The 19,134-nt window shown below is 41.2% G+C and overlaps 1 protein-coding gene across 1 annotated transcript in view; it reads left to right on the top strand.

Moving 5' to 3' along the window:
* Positions 1-19,134, top strand: part of FAM47E (family with sequence similarity 47 member E) — a 31,817-nt gene that overhangs the window by 4,883 nt on the left and 7,800 nt on the right. The window contains exons 3-6 of the mRNA XM_088021339.1: positions 550-689; positions 6,540-6,690; positions 8,584-8,787; positions 14,849-15,004. Of these exons, the coding sequence (XP_087877465.1) occupies positions 550-689; positions 6,540-6,690; positions 8,584-8,787; positions 14,849-15,004 (651 nt within the window). The remainder of the gene's footprint in view (positions 1-549; positions 690-6,539; positions 6,691-8,583; positions 8,788-14,848; positions 15,005-19,134) is intronic.

Here is a 19,134-nt window from a genome sequence, read left to right as displayed (position 1 = left end):
GTAATATGATGGCCACAGGCTGCTCTAGATTTAAATTCTGCCAAGAAAAAGAACACCTTTTTGCATGCTTCCAGCAAAATCCCATAGCCTACTTCTCATGGGTAAAACTTGGGTTATGTGCCTGTTCCTAAACCAGTCACTGGTTGCATTAGACTGGATTGTCCTGACCTGCCTGTGGAGCAAGGATGGGGTCCCAAAGAAAAATCTAGACACTGTTATGTATGGGAGGAAGAATGGATGCTGGGCAGTCAAAAACTATAGAAACCCTCTAGAGGCACTTGGCTCAAGGGGGCAGTGAGGGACTAGGGTAGGCCCAGGGGCACTATTCTGTCTAGAGACCCAACCTCAGCACAACAGCCGCATCCCTAATGTCTAGGTGGGGGACACTTCCCTACAGCGCCCGGCACAGGACTTGCGCAGAAACCGAGGAATGGCATAACTGCTGGAAAAGCAAAGCAAAGGGGCATGTTGGTCTGTTCTGTTTTAGAATCAAGGGGCTTTCTTTCTCGGCACGTTTTTCTTCCCTCAAAGGCTGTTTTCTGCTTGTAGCTCTTATTAAAGGTGCTGGAAGTGCTGGATCCCGACAGGAAACTGGAGGACACATGGGCTTATTGTCAGGGCGTCAGGAAAAGAAAAAAGGAACCAGCCAAACTTTTAAAAAAGCCTTCTACCCAAGTCGACCTGGGACTGTAAGTATTGTTCTTAACCCCTTGTTGGTTCTGTCACCTGATGAAACATTTGAGGACTTACCTTCTCAAAGCTCCTTTTGAATAATTTTGAGAAGCAAAATAACTTAAGTGCCCAAGGAGAAAGGAAAGGAGGCTTGGGTCCTACTGTGAGTAGTGTTTGTTTCATAAATGGCTGTGAATTATCTAGCAATAGAGCCGACATGGTTACCTGACTCTAGCACAGCTGTTTGGGAGGAGGAAAACTGCAGAAAACCTGGGTAATTGGCCCATAATGACTCTTTGAATTATCTATGTCAGAAGTCTTTTACTCAACATGATTGGGACCAGTAGTTGGTTGGAAAACAAAACAAAACAAAAAGATTAACACAGGGAATCAGAAAAGATGATACTTAAGTACTTGAAACATTTTATTTTATCCTAAAACATAACCGTATATTCACTTGCTCATCTTTTAATGTCAAGCCGTTTTGGAGTATGTGTCTGCTTGAAGTTCCCAGTCATTGTTTTTGCATAAACTATACCAGTAACGCCACCTTCATTGACCCTTTGCAAAGCTCTAAGCTTCATTTTCATAGAAACTTCCTTCTTTTGTATCACACCCTTGTATTCCCAGTTCACATAATATTTAATCTGAAATGTTAATGTAATGATAAGTATACTATACAAAAATAGATTTGGGGGGCACCTGGATGGCTCAGTCAGTTAAGCATCTGACTTCGGCTTGGGTTGTAATCCCAAGGGCCTGGGATCGAGCCCCATGTAGGGCTCCCTGCTCAGTGGGGAGCCTGCATCTCCCTCTCTGTCTGCCCCTCCCCCCCACTTGGTCTCTCTCTCTCTCTCTCTCTCTCTCTCTCTCTCTCTCTCAAATAAATAAATAAAATCTTTAAAAAAATAGTTTTTGGATACAAATTCGACTTGTGAATTTAAATGATGTCACTGGTGAGCCCTCAGCAGTGTGGGTGAAGGAGAGAGCAACCGATCCACAGCCCCCAGACCACTTACAGAGGACCCAGGCCCATGGTGTGTGGAAGGGGCCATGCAGAGCTTTAATTAAATTATACATGTTTGCTGATGTGAGACACAGGTGACAGGAACCCAACCATCCTGGCCCCTGAGTGTACCCCCTCATAAAATTGGGGAGAAGAACCGGGCACACTCCTCTCAGCTCTGTCCTTCTTCCCCTAGGAAGCAGGATGACCCATGGGAAACATAAATCCTCTGCTCCTCCCTCCCTGAGGGGAGCCCCACCCTGGCCCAGCACCACTGGGGCCTGCATGGGACAGGCTGCCCATTTCTGGGTTTCAGTTAACAAGTCCTTTTGAACCTAAACCCGTGTGCTCCAACATGGCTGCTGTCAGCAGTAAAGGTGATATTTTGGCTTTCATCTTTGCTCTTTATGTTATTTTGCTCAGAACCTGGGTGGGGAAGAGGGAGGAGTGTTATAAGTAGGGATCCCCTTGGAGACCCCAACAGTGTGGGTCACTGTGGCCCTATGAGCATCTTTGAATTTTTTGATCCTCAGTGAACTGTTAGCTAGTTCTCTTTATGCAAAACAAAGCAAAACAAAACAAAACAACAGTATTTACTGAGTACCTGCTATGGGTCATAGACAATGTTAGGTTCTGAGGATATAGTGGTAAACGGATTAGGAGCCTGTCCTCATGGTGATCGCAGCATGGTGTGGAAGGGAGAAGTGAATACCTAAGGAAGGTATGCATCTTAGTTCACAAAGCCATGTGTTTATAAAATACTACTTCTCTCTCTCTCTCTTTCTATTTATATCTAACTCCAAGCCCTCATCCCACTGAACAGCAAACCAATCATGGTCATTATTTGTACTATAAGAAGGTGGGATGGGTCCCCAGTAATTGCAGGACTGATCTTTAACTTCTTTCTGGTCTTTGAGACTCTTCTCTCTTGCTGTTTGTGGTACACTCTTCATACACACCTGTCTCTTCTCATGTCACCCACAATATCTAGCATAATTGCTGCAATAAGCTTGGGCTTCTACACAATATAGGTTCTGCCTTTAACTATAGGCAGTTTTCCTGAAATAAGCAACCCTGAAAAAATCTCCAGGGCAAGGAATTCAAAACAAATGTGTTATCTACTCAAAAGGGGGGAAAATAATAGTATAGAGGAAGTGAACAAAACTAGTATCTTAATAAATTATCATCCCAAAGTGAATGTATAATTACATAATGGCAAGTTTTTCAGCATAGCCTTAGCCCATTCTGTTAGCATATTCTTATACAGCGGCTGCTGTACAAAGTAACATGAATTTGGTGGCTTAAAACCACAGAAATTTATTATCTCACAGTTCTGGAGGCCAGAGTCCAAAATCAGTATTACTGTGCTGAAATCAAAGTATCAGCAGGACCATGTTCCTTCTAGAGGCTCTAGGGAAGAATGCAGTCCTTGCTTCTTCGAGCTTCTGGTGACTACTGTGGCCGTGGCTGTGGTCACATCACTCCAGTCTTCACGGTCAACATCTTCAAATCTGTCTGCTCTGTCTTCACCTCCCCTTCTCCTGTGTGTGTGTGTGTATGTGTGTGTGTGTGTGTGTGTGTGTGTGTGTGTCAAATCTCCCTGTGCCCCTCTCTTACAAGGACACTCATGGTGGCATTTAGGACCCACCCAGATAATCTAAGATAATCTCCCCATCTCAAGCTCCTTAAGTTTATCATATCTATAGAGACGATTTTTCCAAGTAAAGTAACATTTACAGGTTCCAAGGATTAGCGCCTGATCTCTTTGGGGGTCATTATCAGCCCACCACAGCGTGAGGTAATATCTCCCATCTTCAAAACAATTTTCATTGAGCTCAGAGTCTCTCCTTTCCTTTAGAGCAAAACTCCTTGAAAGGGGAGTCCATAATCACTTCCTCTTCTTTCTTTAACTCACCAGCACTCCAATGGATCTGCCCTTGGTCACGGTTGCCATTGACTTCTATGTCACCTCGTCCGTTCTCAGTGATCATCATGCTTGATGGGCCAGTAGCAGTTGACACAATTGATGCTGTCCTCTTCCTTGAAACACTTTTGTTCACCTGGCCTCTGGAACAGCCCCCATTCTTGCTTCTCCTCCTCCTTCAATGACTTCTCCCCAGTCTTCGTTTGCTGGTCCCTTCTCATTTTCCTTTTAACCTTGAAGTGCATCAGTCTCGGACACCTACCGAGGGGACCCCATCCTGCCCCTTTTATATGGATGTTCACTGTTTGCCCTTGGATGTACACTTGCCATCTCAAACTCAACAAGTCCACACTGAACTCTTGATTTCTTCCCCAAACCTACTCCCCCTTCTGTCTTTTCCAGATCAGTAAATGGCAATTTCATTCTTCCAGTTACTTTTGAAACTGCCAACAAATCTTAATGGCTTTATCTTTGAAATATATCCGGACTCTCACCTACGGTATGACTGTCACTCTGTTCCAAGATAACACCATCTCTTGCCTGAATTATTGCCATAGTCTACTAAGTGGTCTCATGGCCTCCACCCAACGTAGCCCCTCTCCCTGCCCCAGTGTATTTGTCACACAGTAGTTAAAATGATTCTTTTAAAAATTACGTCAGCCTCAATTCCTGTGCTCAAAATTCTCCAGTTAAGGTACACATAGGGAATGTAGTCGATGGTATTGTAATAGCCTCATAGGGTGACAGATGGCAGCTACATCTGTGGTGAGCACAGGGTAACATATAGACCTGTCGGATCACTAAGTTGTACACCTGAAACTAATGTGACATGATCATGTGTCAAGTATACTTCAATTTAAAAAAATGTACTGCAGGATACATATGATGACAATAAACGCTATGTTTTTTATTTTAAAAAATTCTCCAATTGCTTGCTTATTCAGAGTAAAATCCAAAGTCTTACAGTTGCCTCTAAAGTCTCTTACGATCAGGCCCCATTACCCGTCAGACTTCACCCTCCTCTACTCTGTCCTCCAGTCACACAAGACTCTCTGCTGCTCCTCGTCCACGCTCAGCACGCTCATGCCTTGGGACCTTTGTACATGTTCTTCTTTTCTGCCTGGTGTCTGCAGTTTGATTCTGCATGGTGTGATCCACTTCTTCTTTTGGGTCTCTGCTCAACTATCACTTTGGTGGCGAGGCCTTCTCTGTAGAAATAAAAAGTCCCCTGTCAACACTATCCATCCCTCCTGCCCTCTTTTATTTTTCTTTCTATCACTTGGCAATCACCTGGCATAGGCTTACCTCTTTCCTATCTGTCTTAATCTTAAGTTCTATGGGAACAGGGTTTAAACTTTATTTACAGCTGAATCCTAATGCCTGGAGCTGTGCCTCGTACTTAGTTGGTGTTTAATAAATGTTTGTTGAATGAATGGATGGACGAATTAATATATGGGCGCTACAAATAAAAGGTACAGGGTGCTGGGAAGTAAGTATGGGTTCTGGGGACAGCCGGGAATACCTCCCTGAGGAAGGGATATGTATGTTGGAACATAAGGGGGATGAGGGAATGCAGAAGGCATTGCAGTCAGATGGTACGATATGTGCAAAGGCCCTGTGGCTGAAGGGACCATGATGAATTCATGGAACTGAAAGAAGGCCACGATGACTGGAGCTCAGAGAGTGAGGGAGGGTGGTAATGCCAGAAGCATCGGGAGATACAGGCAAGGATCAGGCCATGAAGAGCCTTGGAAGCTGAGTTAAGACTTAGGTCTTTAATGGGAGAGTAATAAGCTATTGAACACAAAAACTTGTACCTGAACGTTCATAGCAGCACTAAGCATAATAGCCCAGATGTCCATCAACTGATGATTGATAAATGAAATGTGGTCCATTCAGAAAATGTGACTTAGTCATAAAAAGGAGTAAACCACTGATACATGCTATAGCATGTATGAACCTTGAAATGTGATACTAAGTGAAGGAAGCCCGACACAAAATGCCATATATTATAAGGTTCCATTCAGATAAAATGTCTAGAATAGGCAAGTCCATAGAGACAGAATGTAGATTACTGGTTTTCAGGAGCAGAGAGAATGGGGGAAATGAAGAGTGACTGTCAGTGGTTATGGAGCTGCTTTTTGGGGTTAATGCAGATGTTCCAGAATTAGATAATAGTAGTGGTTACATAACTTTGTAAATGTATGGAAGCCACTGAATTGTACACCTTGAAATGGTAAATATTATACTATGTGAATTATATCTCAATTTAAAAAGAAGCTATTAAGAAGTTTAATTGAGGGTGAAGGGTGGCCTCATTTGCTATGACCAGATTTATATTTTGAAATTGACTGTTTTAGCTTCAGTGCTGAGAATGGATTAGGTGTTGGGGGTTGGGGCACTAAGAGAAGATCAGAGACACCAGTGAGGAGCATTTGTAACAGTCCAGAGACGGAGACAGAGTTAAAACCTACCAGATTTGTTAATGGGCTGGATTTTAGGGATGAGAGAGAGAGAAGTCAAGGACATCTCCTGCTTGTCAAGATTGCCTACAGCTTTAGCAGACTCCAAGCACAGTAATTTGGTACATATCTTAATAAATGGTACTCATAATTTCAAAAAATCAACTTATACTGGAAAATTCTATATACATTTTAATTATTATAACTAATCATGATATACCTGCCTTTATGATATGGATGAGAATGTGATTTTGGAAAATTAACGTTCACCTTGCATGAGCTTGTGAGAGACTTTAGAAATGCACACATTACCATCTTCTTTCCTCAAGATAGTGTTTGAATGTGGATCACTACATCAAAAACTAATGATGTATGATGACTAACATAACATTAAAAAAAAAAAGATAGTGTTTGAAATCTACTTGGATTCATGGTGTCTCATCTTATAAGTCTTCGATGATCTCATTATCCTTAGTCCCAAGAAGACTCCCGTGTCACATCCAGGTCAATGGCTTTATGAAGAAAAGAAGCCAAGCAAAACAGATTTGCTCCATGAAGATGGTCCTCTTTGTTATGAAAATGTGCGCAAAGGAGTTAGGGACTTCTGCAGCTGGGCTACTGCTTTTGTAAGTTAGTAGTCATACTTACAACCTACTTTTTAAAGTCAAGCTCAGAGTTGCTATTATTAAAAAATAATGTTAGGATATGATCTAAGTCAAATAAAGTCATAAAGGAATCATGATTCTTCCACCATTTATGATTACAAATGTTTCCTGTAGATGATGTTTCTGGAAAGTTTGCAAGCTTGCAGCCTATTTGAGTGTTTATTGTTTATATGTCACATTGCTGTTTCTTTCTTTCTTTTTAGTGGCTCTTTTTCTTTGCCAGCTTTATTGAGATATAACTGACATAACATCATGTAAGCTTGAGGTGTACAATGTGATAATTCAATACATACGTATACATGTATATATATATATATATATATGTATATTGCAAAATGATTGCTGCAATAGGATTAGTTAACACATCCATCACCTCACATAATTACCTTTATTGAGTGTGGTGAGAACACTTAAGATCTACTCCCTTAGCAACTTTCAAGTATAAATACAATTTTATTAACTATAATCACCATGCTGTACATTAGATTCCCAGAACTTACTCATCCTATAACTGAAAGTTTATATATTTTGGCCAATAACTACTCATTTCCCCCACCCTGTTGTTTCACATTTTTATTTTCCATTTCAATGTCCTTTTTTTTCTGTGTCCTTCACTCCTTCAATTCATTTTTCTCAGTTATATTTATCTGTAAGTACTCAGGCAACTATGTTTAACCACAACCTTCACAAAAGGTATTTCTGACATGAGTAGACTTTTGTTAGTTCTTAAAATCTTTCCTTGCCCTCCTTTCAAGAACCTATTTAAATACCTATTTGTGTTCTCGAGTCTCTGTAGATGTCTAATTCCTTAGGTTTTTCCTGGATTTAAGACCCACTAGGATTTGTAATCTTCCTCCCCCATTTTTTGAAAACATTAGTCAGTTCTGTCCAATGTATTATTTAGGACTATTTCATTGGAAAGTGACCGAACTATAATTCAGACTAGATTAAGGGAGGTAAGGGAACGATCCAGAGGTCCTAGGAACCTCAGGTATAGCTAGATCTAGGTGTTAAAATGTTGTTTTGTGTTCTCTCTGTCTCTTGGCTGCTCTTCTCTATCTGAATCCATTTATCTGACTCCAGTTTCAGGTGTGCAACATGGTGATTTTCCAATTCTATACATTATGCTATGTTCACTGTAAGTGTAGTTACTATCTGTCACTATTTAACACTATTACAATACCATTGATTGTATTCCTATGGTGTACCTTTTATCCCCGTGACTTATTTATTCCATAACTAGAAACCTTTACCTCCCACTCCCCTTCACCCATTGCACCCATTCCCCCACCCCACTCCCTTCTGACAACCACCAGTTTGTTCTCTATTTATGAATCTGTTTCTGTTTTCTTGTTTGTTTGTTCATTTGTTTTGTTTTTTAGATTCCACATATAGGTGAAGTCATGTGGTATTTGTCTTTCTCTGTCTTATTTCATTTAGCACAATACCCTTTGGTCTGTCCATGTTGTCACAAATGGCAAGACCTCATTCTTTTTTATGGCTGAGTAATATTCCAGTGTGTGTGTGTGTGTGTGTGTGTGTGTGTGTGTGTGTGTGTGTGTGTATACCACATCTTTATGCACTCAGGTTTGTTTAGGATTAAACAGACTGAATTTTTCTCAGCCCATTAATTCCCTCAGGGACTCACTGCTTCTGGCTGGTCCTAAGTTGTTCCTTAATACACTGACAAAGTTCTCCAGAACCAAATACTTCTTGTCCCCAGTGAATGCTGTCTGAGCATTTTCTACCTCTCCTCCAAACTACCTCTTCTCTAGCCATAGTAAAATGCCTCCTTTAGATTAAAGAAGAATTTCACCGTTCGTCCTTGATTCATGCAATGTGATATTCTTCCAGGGAAGTTCAAACATTGATGAAGAATTCATCCTGAAACAGTTTGACATTGACTATCAGAGCAAACCAAGCCATGATGTGCTCCACACGATGAGACTCAACCAGACTCCTCTAGAGCTAAAGAAGAGAGTGGGGTCAAAGAAACTGCAGGAGCCACAGTTTTTCCAGAAACTAGACGACTATGAGCAGAAACACCAGAAACCACAGGTAATTGACGAAAGAGAAGACTGAAAATCAAAGAAAATTAAGTTGGATTAAAATCTTAAATGTTCTTGAATTCTGGTATTTCGGGGGGGGGCACTGGCCTTTTTCAGTAGAATTCTTGAATTTTTTTTGGTGTTTAATAAATATTTGTTAAATCTATGAATATTTGATATACATAATAAGCTAGTTATATAAACAAGGCATGCCATTCAGCATAATTTTTTTAAGATTTTATTTTTTATTTGAGAGAGAAAGCATGAGAGAGAGAGCACAAACAGGGGGAAGGGGCAGAGGGAGAAGCAGGCTCCCTGCTGAGCAGGGAGCCCGATGATGCGGGACTCCATCCCAGGACCCCGAGATCACGAACTGAACCGAAGGCAGACGCCCAACTGACTGAGCCACCCAGGCGCCCCCAGCATTATTGTTAGTATCTGAATATTCATTGTTTTCTCTATGTGTTTATATGTTGAAATCCTCTCTCTGTGTTTTATATGTTGAAATTCTAACAGTTGATGGAAATATAGATGAAAGTTTATTAGTCCAAGAGTTAAATGCTGCAGTTAATGATCATTAAAGTTGTTTATTCTTTGTCCAAAGAATTCATGAATTTTGGGGGGAGTCGTGTTGACCGCATTCTTGAGCACATGCTTGCCAATTATTAACAAATTGCTCAGTTTTTCAATACCACTGGCCCATGAGGTAGAAGAACAAGGAAACAGAGGAGAAGAAACAAGCTGTGTTCCAAAGGGAAGCAGAATGGACTTTTAAGTGCTTTTCTACTTTCCTATATGACATACGGCTGCAAATACATATGCACATGGATCAAATTGTATCAGTCCAACAACACATTGTTTTTAAAGATTTTATTTATTTATTTATTTACATACTCACTTATTTATTTGAGAGAGACAGAGCGGGAGGGAGAGAGAATCTGAAGCAGACTCTGTGCTGGGCACAGAGCCTGACATGGGGCTCGATCCCATGACCCTGAGATCCTGACCTGAGCCAAAACCAAGAGTCCGAAGCTCAACCAACTGAGCCACCCACATGCCCCAAGTCCAACAACAGATTTAAGTACCTAAGTGGTGGTCCGGGGTGGGTGTGGGTGTGAGGAAGTTCCTTTCCCTGAAAGTGAAAAAGAATATATTATCTCTACCCTCTGTCTTTTACATGTGATCTTTGATACTATATTTCTAACATCTAACCATAGTAACTTTGTCCTTTATATCTGAACACAGTGGACTGACCTGTTTTTACATGTGATGTTTTCCATCCTTGGCTCTGTTGCATAAGGTTTATGAAAACTATGCATTCCAACACCAATATCAGCGCTTAAAATTTTCCATTTGCTCCTCATCTTTCTAAAGCGTAAAATGCACAGTGATGTTGGACAGGCATATTATGTCCATCACACCTGAGGCCTGAACCACAGCTTGCCCTGAATCTGGGCTGAATCAAATTGCTCAATTCCCCGTATGTACAAATCATTGCACAACTGCTGCTTTATAGGCCCTTGTGGTTATTGCCAAAACTGACCTTTTGACTGGCAGACAGAGGGTCACTATGTGAAAGTTCAAATACATTTCCATATGGTGTCATTTCCCTTCTGCCTGTAGGACCTCCTTTAACCCTGCTTCTAGTAATGATCTGCCAGTGATTAATTCCTTCAGCTTTTGTATGTCTGAAAATATCCTTATTCTGCCTTCATTTTTAAAGCTATTGTTATGGGTATAGGATTCTAGGCTCACAGTGTTTTGTTTGTTTTCAGTACTTTAAAGATGGTATTCCACTGCCTTCTTGGTTGTATTGTTTCTGATGAGAAATCTTAAGCCTTCCTCATCAGTGTTTTTCTGGACGTGTGTTTTCCCTTGGCTCCTTTAAAGATGTTCTCTTTGTCACTGCTTGTGAGTAGTGGGATTATTATATACACCTTGTGCCTGTGGGTTGCTGAGCCTCTTTGATCCATGTGTTTATAGTTTTCATCAGATTTGGAAAATTTTGATCATTATTTCTTCAAAAATGTTGTTGTCTCTCCCCCTCCCTGCTCTGAGGATGCCCATTACAGGTAACTAGGCTGCACGGGGTTGTCTCACAGCTCACTTTGGGGTTTGGGATTGTTTATTCCTCTCTGTGCTACAGTTGCTGTCCTTACAGGTTCTAATCTGTTCTTTATGCAATGTCTAATCAGCCATCGATCCCCTCTAGTGTATTTTTCATCAATTTTATACATTATAATTTTCATTTCAAAAAGTTTGACTTGAGGGGCACCTGGGTGGCTCAGTCGTTAAGCGTCTGCCTTCGGCTCAGGTCATATCCCAGGGTCCTGGGATCGAGCCCCACACTGGGCTCCTTGCTCAGTGGGGAGCCTGCTTCTCCCTCTGCCTCTGGCCCTCCTCCCCCCACCACCCCACATTCATGCTCTCTCTCTGAAATAAAAAAATAAAATCTTTAAAAACAAAAGAAAGTTTGACTTGAGTTTTAAAAAAATATTTCCATGTCTCTCCTTAATCATAAACATATGAAATATAGTTATAATAACTGTTTTTGATGTTCGTGTCTGCTAGTTCTAACATCTGTACCAGTTCCGTGTAAGTTTCCATTAATTGATTTGTCTCTTCATTATGGATCATGTCTTCTTGCCTCTCTTCATGCCTGGTGATTTTTTAGTGGAGGCCAGACACTGTGGAGTTTACCTTTGGGGGCAGGGTATTTGTGTATTCCTGTAAACTTGAGTTTTGTTCTGGGATGTAGTTAAACTTACTTGGAAAAGTTTGATCCTTTTGGGTCAGCTCTTAAAATTTTTTAGGAAGGACTGAAGGAATGTTCAGTCTATGGCTAATTCTCTACTACTGGGACAAGACCCTTCAGGTTTTTTTTTTTACAAATTATGTTTTGTGTTCTCTCTGTGAGTGAGTGTCCTGTGAGTCTTCAGGTTTCTCAGAAGGGAACAGGCACTGTCCCTGGCCCTGTGTACATGCTGGGCCCTGTTGCTTCTAATGCTTTTGGGTGGTTCTTTCCCTAAACTCAGGCAGTTTCCTCTCATACACATGCTGAGGGGGACACGGGCAAACCACTGGGTGCCCTCTCTATGCACTTCCCTCCTTTCTGTTACTCCTTGCTGCCAACTTGCCCTGCCTTGGTCTGGTCTCTCAATTCTGTCTCCTCAACTCGGAGAGTCTGCTGGTCTCCTCCTGAGTGTCTCCCTGCTCTGTGGCCTGGAAAGTCTCTCAAGACAGTGAACTGGGGCCGGTGCCTGGGCAGCTCAGTCAGCTTAGGTTGGGCATCTGCCTTCAGCTCAGGTCATGATCCTGGGGTGCTGGGATCGAGCCCCGTGTCAGGCTCTCTGCTCAGCAGGGAGTCTGCTTCTCCCTCTCACTCTCCCTCTGTGTTCTCTCTCTCTGGCTCAAATAAATAAAATCTTTAAAAATTTTTTTTAATTTAAATAAAAATAAATTTTATTTATTTGAGAGAGACAGAGATAGTGACAGAGAGCACATCCTACTTGTTATTTGATGTCTAGTGTCTTATAAACCATTATATGTGTGTGTATATTTTATTTATATTTATATTTATACTGACTTCTACTTTTTGGCTGCTGCATGTGGGACGGTAAATCTGATCCCTATTCCAGAGGTGGAAATCCCCATCTTTATTTGTATCCCACATACTCTTAGGCCTGCTACATTGCTCTTTGGTCTTCTTTAAAACTCTGAGCTTTTCCCCAACCTTACCTGTGCTCATAGTATTCTCTCTGCCTGAAGTGCCCCTCTTCCCATGTCTACCTTCTCGTATCTCCCTCTAGACCCAGGTCATATGCCAGTTTTTCCATGGAGATTTTTCAGGTCCCTTGGTTGACATGCATTCATTCTTACTTCTAATCTCTCCCAGCAGTCTGTGTCCCTGCTGCAGCATATCTCTCTTTGCCCTGTGTATTCATTCATCCATTTGTCTATGCAATCCCTCAACAAACATTTCTGATTTTCTACTGCTACGTGCCAAAAAGTGCTGGGAACAAATGAAGGAGCAGAGACAAAGGCTTGTTTCCTGCACTTAAGGAGCTTACAGCTAGTTGGGTCAACAGGTAAACGATTAACTATAATGAAGTGATGTCATGGTTCATAGAGACCTAGGAAGAAGTAATCAATTCCAGCAAGCACGGGGTGAGGGTGGGTTCAGTGAAGCCCTCACAGAAAAAATTATGTTTGTACTGAGTCTTGAAAGATTACTAGTCACCCAACAACATAACATATTTCAGAACTCAGATCTGTAGTGTAACAGTGGTATAGATTTCATCCCCTCCTTCTTTTTTCCCTTCTTTCCTTCCACTCCCCCTGCTTGTGCGCTCACTCTCTGTCTGACAAATAGATAAGTGAAATCTTTTTTTAAAAGATTTTATTTATTTATTTGACAGAGAGAGAGAGATACAAGTAAGTAGACAGGCAGGCAAGCAGAGGGAGAGGGAGAAGCAGGCTTCCCGCTGAGGCGGGGCTTGATCTCAGGAAGCTGGGGTCATGACCTGAGCCAAAGGCAGACGCTTAACCGACTGAGCCACCCAGGTGCCCCAATAAGTGAAATCTTTTTTAAAAAGTTAAAAAAAAAAATAAACATCCTACAATGCTTAGGAGAGCACCCTCCCTGACCCCCCAACAAAGGATTATCCAGCTCAAAGTATTAATAATGCCAAGTTAAACAATAAATTTTAATTCAACAAATATTATTGAGCACCTGTTATGTCCAAAATATTGTTCTAGATGCCAGAGGGTTGTATCCGGGAACAATCTCTGAAGCTTACATTTTAGAGGATGAAAGGAGAGACAAGCAATCGGAAGACTATATAGCATATCAACTGGTGATATGTACTGTTAAGAAAAGTGAGGCAGGGAAGGAAAACAAGGAGTGTTTTGAGGTGGTTACAATTTTTAAACAATATGCTTGAAATGGAGGCATCAAAACGCTGAATTCAGCTCTGAGAAGGGCTCACTCCCCCCCCCCCCCCCCCCCCGTTCTGCTCTGTCCCATCCTCTCTGGTTTAGATAAGGAATATCTGCCTTGACTCTAGAATGACTCACACATTCTGCCTCAGTGTGAGTGAGAAGAGAGAGGGGCAGAATCTTTGTGGTTTCACATCTTTGCCTTGCTGAGTGTGTGGGCATTACATCCACACTCTCAGGCTATGATATCTTTACATCCTTCATTCACTACTGAGGAACGGGAGAAAGAAAGAAATGACATTTATTCTTCCTTCTCTTTCTCTCTTCCAATTGGAGGCAAGAGAGTAGTGTTGGATAGCATATTTGTTGTTGTTGCTGTTGCTGGATAGCATTTTGTAAGTAGTGTAGCATTTACAAGGCTGAACACAGTGCTGGGCTCATAGTAAGTCTATAACTCATTATTTTGGTTGACTGAGTATTGGTGTTTTTTTGAGATTTATTTATTTTAGAGAGAGACAGAGAGATGGGGACCATTGCGAGCAGGGGGAGGGGCAGAGGAAGAGGAAGAGGGAGAGAAGCAGACTCCCCACTGAGCGATGAGCCTGACATGGGGCTGGATCCCACGACCCTGAGATCACAACCTGAGCTGAAATCAAGAGTCAGATACTTAACCGACTGAGCCACGCAGGCGCCCCGGTTGGCTCAGTATTGTTTAAGGTCATTATCCTTCAGTGAAATATGTGATTTTTATATGATTTCTAGCTGCTTTACATAACTTTCTCCTTTAACTTTACTACAACCCTATGGAGTGGATACTATTATCTCCATTTTACAGATGAAGAATTAAATAATTTGCCTGTGGACTCATAGCTACTCAGTAGGGGAGGCTGGTTTTGAACCCACGTTTGTCTAAGTCCAAAGACCATACTTAACCATCACATTATTTTCTCGTTCATGAACTTTTCAAGGTACCTTTGTAAATCAAAGCATACTGAAACTTCATAAAATACTTTGGCAAGGATCAATCATAAGCTAAAAATAAATGCTACTGCTTTCATAAGCTAAATCTTCAACGTATTGAAATGACAAGCATAAAAAACAAATGAAATTGGGAATAATGTTATTTTCTGTAGAATCCTCATAAACCAAAGTGTGTGAAGATGAGGTATGGAGCATGGTATCTGAACACCAAGTTGTGGAAAAGGCAAAGAGCAGATGAACCTTTGGTTGACCCCAAGGTCTCGTGTAAAGCTCAAGACGACAATTTTAAAAAGGAGCTGCAGGAACAGGTATGTGTATATACTGAGATTTGATCATCTGATCTAAAGATTATCACAGTGAACCTGGTATTTCATATTGAAACCAGAGTCTCTGGGTGAAACATAGGCTCCAGAAGGTCTTCCAGCTTGCATGTTGACCTCAGCAATGAGAAAGCCAAGCCATTATATTGTATATGTATGTGTAATAAGTACATTGTATGTGTAATAAGTAAGACTTGGAATCTCCTGGCTTTGTGGTAGACACACCGTCTCTAAAGATGGGACAACCACTCATTGTATTCCTAGCATTCTTGGAACAATTAATTCTATGAATAAATTGGCTGTTCAAAGGGTGATGTGACCCGCTAGGACCACCTCTCTGCTTAGAATGGATATAACATCATGGGTTCGTTGAGTAACTAAATGTGAAGCTTGTTTTTGTCAGCAACGGATGAATGTTAAAGAATTCAGAATTACATTCGGGAAACGTCTTTATGCAGTTCAGCAGAGTTGTAGAGTCTGGCTGAAAGAAAAGGGGCAAAGGTTAATAAGCACTGATTGATATCACAAAGCAGCAAACACAGGTAACAAGGATGTTCTCTAATGTTACTGCAGATAAACTCTGTGTCTGCCCAACTCTTGTGTACAAGTGCCTAACAGAAAGAAGATACTCACCGTAGTCCTGGAAATTTGGAAATAATGATGCAACACCTGAACAGAACTCTGATAAGAATATTTGTGAACCTCTTCTCTTTTACAACAGGTCCAAAACTTCTCCCAGATACTGATGTGAAAACGCTTTGGAAAAAAGTAAAATGCTGTTCAAATTTGCCTACTCATTCATTCAGTAATCACTCATTGATTGCCTCCTTTAGATTGGAAAGCTGAGACGGGAAGGATGGTCATTTTTATCTTTTCTAGTAGTGGGTATGAAATTCTTGTTTTCAGATGTGGGGCATGACAGAAATTTATAAGCACAAGATACTTATATAAGCCTATAAATAATGTAAATAATGTTCAGTAGAATTTCTTGGTGTATGTTTTTTGGAGCAAAATATCTAAGTTTATGTGAATTTCATACATAACATAAAACTATTACCGTTGTACTTAAAAAATAACAAAACGAATGAACAATTCTCAATGAATTAAATATTGAAAAACAAAAATGGTTACAAAACTTATTGTTTTAAGGTGTCTTAGAAGTTCTTTTTTAAGAAATATATTCTTAAAGGCTTAAGGAATTTTACAGAAATATTCCATTTTGATGGCAAAAGTGAGTAAAGATGTTTGCCAGAATGGTGACAGTAAGCTCATGAAAAAGAAGTAATGTTTAGATTTTGGAAATATGGTTATATATTACAGTAAAAGATTATTTACCTGACAGCTTAGGCACAGGGAGGAGTCAAAACAATGGGATTGTTCCATAATGATGTTTATAAATCACACTCTTGTAATTCCTGAAGATTGAATTACCCTGTGCACTTTAGTTGCACCTGACTATGGCATCCCAATTCATAAGACACAGGAGTGATGGGTTGCTGATAAAGACACAGGAGTGATGGGTTGTTGATAGCCAGTCACTATGATGACATGGCTATCTTGCTGGGAACACATGAGTTTCTCTATTCTTAGTTGAGTTCATTTGGAAGGTGAAATGGTATTAAAGAACTGAGTTACAATGACATAAACTTATCCATCCAATTTTAAAATTCAAATAAATGAAAGGTAAAACCAAAAGGATACATAAATACCCCAAAGATGTTGGGACTGGATCAAATCTTTTCTGATTGTCATGGCCTTTGAAGTTAAAATCTATTAAAGAACAAAATTCAACCAAGTAAGTTTAAAGGTGGTAATTAGCCTTATTCAGTGACTCTCGAATTGGGCACCATCCTATCTAATAACTGGAAGTGTGCTCCAAGGAGTTGCTTAAAATGGAAGGCTTTTATAGGCAGAAATGGAGTGGGTCAAGGAAATTATTGCAAAAGAAAAGATTGTTCCAGGCAAGGTCACCTTTCTTAGGCGGAAGGGCAGGGATCTTATGCAGAGTACCTCCCCAGTGCTCATCAGGAAATTCTAGACTGACTGGTTTAAAATTCCACTCGTGGGAGAGGCTGAAACTGCAATTAGATTAGGTATTAAATCTCGGTGGGGCTTAACATAAGTGACTCCATTTTGGACCTGTTGTTTCTTTTCAACACTCCCCCCTCCCCCGGTCCCCTTCATGAACCTGTCAGCTGAACTGAGAGGTGTGATCAAAATTGAAGGCATTAGTACTACTCTCAGCTGGCGGTCTGTCCTAAAAGCTCCTGTTGATCTCATTTCTTTTGATGAATCGCTGTGGTGTTCACAGGTCGTGACTTCAGGCTCACAGTCATTTAGCCAGCCATTCTCTTCGTCTCTTTTTTGATGTTCCAGTCTTAGGGAGATCATTTGCTTGGTGATAAGCGGCTACAAACATGCATTTCAAGCTTTTGAGAGAACGGAACACACCAGGGAGATTATTACGATAACCATAAGCAGGATCATTCCCAATGTTTGGAGTGCACTTTGGAGCCATGGTTCCCGAGACCAAACCAGTCAAAGAATGACCCAGTTGTAAGAGTCATCCTTTTAAGCCAAGTGGCTTGCTCAGTGATTTTATGTAACTGAGTTTCAGCTTCCCCAGAAGTGTTAATCTAGGTGCATGCAGCATGTGGTGTTGGCCATAGCACAGACACCTCTTTGCCCAGCCAAAAGATAATCCTGTTATCAAGGACAACTGTGGCCAGAAAGTCTAAGGATCTTTGCTGGGCAACTAGGGTCTTAGCAATGGAATCTGCAATGTCTCCAAGAGTTAAGAAGTTTCTGATCATAGTCTCATTTGTATTTACTCCTACACCAGAGGTCAGTCAGGTTTTTAGTGCATATGGGAAGAGAACCGTCTAACCTGAAATAAAAAGTCATCCTAAGTACCTGACAAAGATGGTTCCTGCTGGTGAGATCTCTTGGTGAGTGGGGGCAGATCTGATCTCGATATAATCATGGGCATGTGGGGGTGCAAATATACAAAGATGCACATGAGTAGATGTGTCTACTTGGGTACCTGCTTCTAAGCAGGGGTCAACTGTAGTTTGTGGTGACATGGGAATATAAGAGAAATTGGTCACAGGGAGGACCAGGGGGTCTCTTGCATCATGACGAATCCAGTAATCTGCAAGTTTGCCTCCCTTAGCAAGGGATTGGGAGATACAGATGATGGAATTATCTTTCCTGGCCAATGTTAGACTAATGAAAAAAGAAGAAGAAGGGGTTTCATGTTTAGTCAAAGTATGAGGTATTAATCAGAGTCTTGGGTAGAAGCAGTCTACTTTGGTGCCAGCTACTTCTCTTCCTCACCTATGTGATCCAGAGTTCTCCAGCATCTGTACAGGACCAGATGACAAGTGGAGGCTTCTTTAGCTGTGGGCTGTGTATCCAGGGCTCAATACCCTCTAGTTTTGTAGCAGTGTCAGTGGTCAGAAGTACCACTGTCAGGAGTGGTCAGCCCTTCTAATGGGGCTCAAGGGCTGTCTTTCTTTGATGATGCTTCTGGAATACCCAATCATCAGACTCTAGACTGTGGCCTTGAACTGGGATCAGATTAAATCTTCCTTAATCTGTTGATGATATGCTTGAACATCAGACAGTAAAGAGGTACAGTAGCTGGTCATACTAGCATGAGACAAGGGATCAGCAGAAGGTTGTATAAGACATTGGTCTGATGGTGACTATCTCCTGTGGACTGAGTTTATGTTTCCCAAAGGGGGTGCTGCAAACGGGGAGAGCAAAAGTAACACCTTAAGCCAGGGGAGTCCCATGATTTCAGCAAGTTCAGAAATGTTAAGTTTGAGGATCCCATTAGTTCTCTCAACCTCGCCTGATGATTCCAGGTGATAAAGACAATGATAATTCCGAAACGTTTGCAAGGTTTTCATTAAGCCTCCTGTGATGTTCCAAGTAAAGTGGGTGCCTGGATGGCTGGAGGTTGTGGAAGGTATCCCCCAAGTGGGAAACACATTCTCTGACAGTTTCTTCGCCATCATGAGACATGAGCCTCGTAGCAGGGGAAGGCTTGCGCGCATCCAGAAAACACACACAAGTAACAGAACAGATTGAAAACCCGAGCTAAGCAGCAGTTG

Source organism: Eumetopias jubatus, unplaced genomic scaffold (assembly GCF_037043125.1).
Source record: "Eumetopias jubatus isolate StellerSeaLion01/CBP00866 unplaced genomic scaffold, mEumJub1_p1.0 scaffold_2, whole genome shotgun sequence".
Lineage (NCBI taxonomy): Eukaryota > Metazoa > Chordata > Mammalia > Carnivora > Otariidae > Eumetopias > Eumetopias jubatus.
The sequence above is the reverse complement of the archived record's forward strand: the minus strand, read 5'-3'. Positions and strand labels throughout refer to the sequence as shown.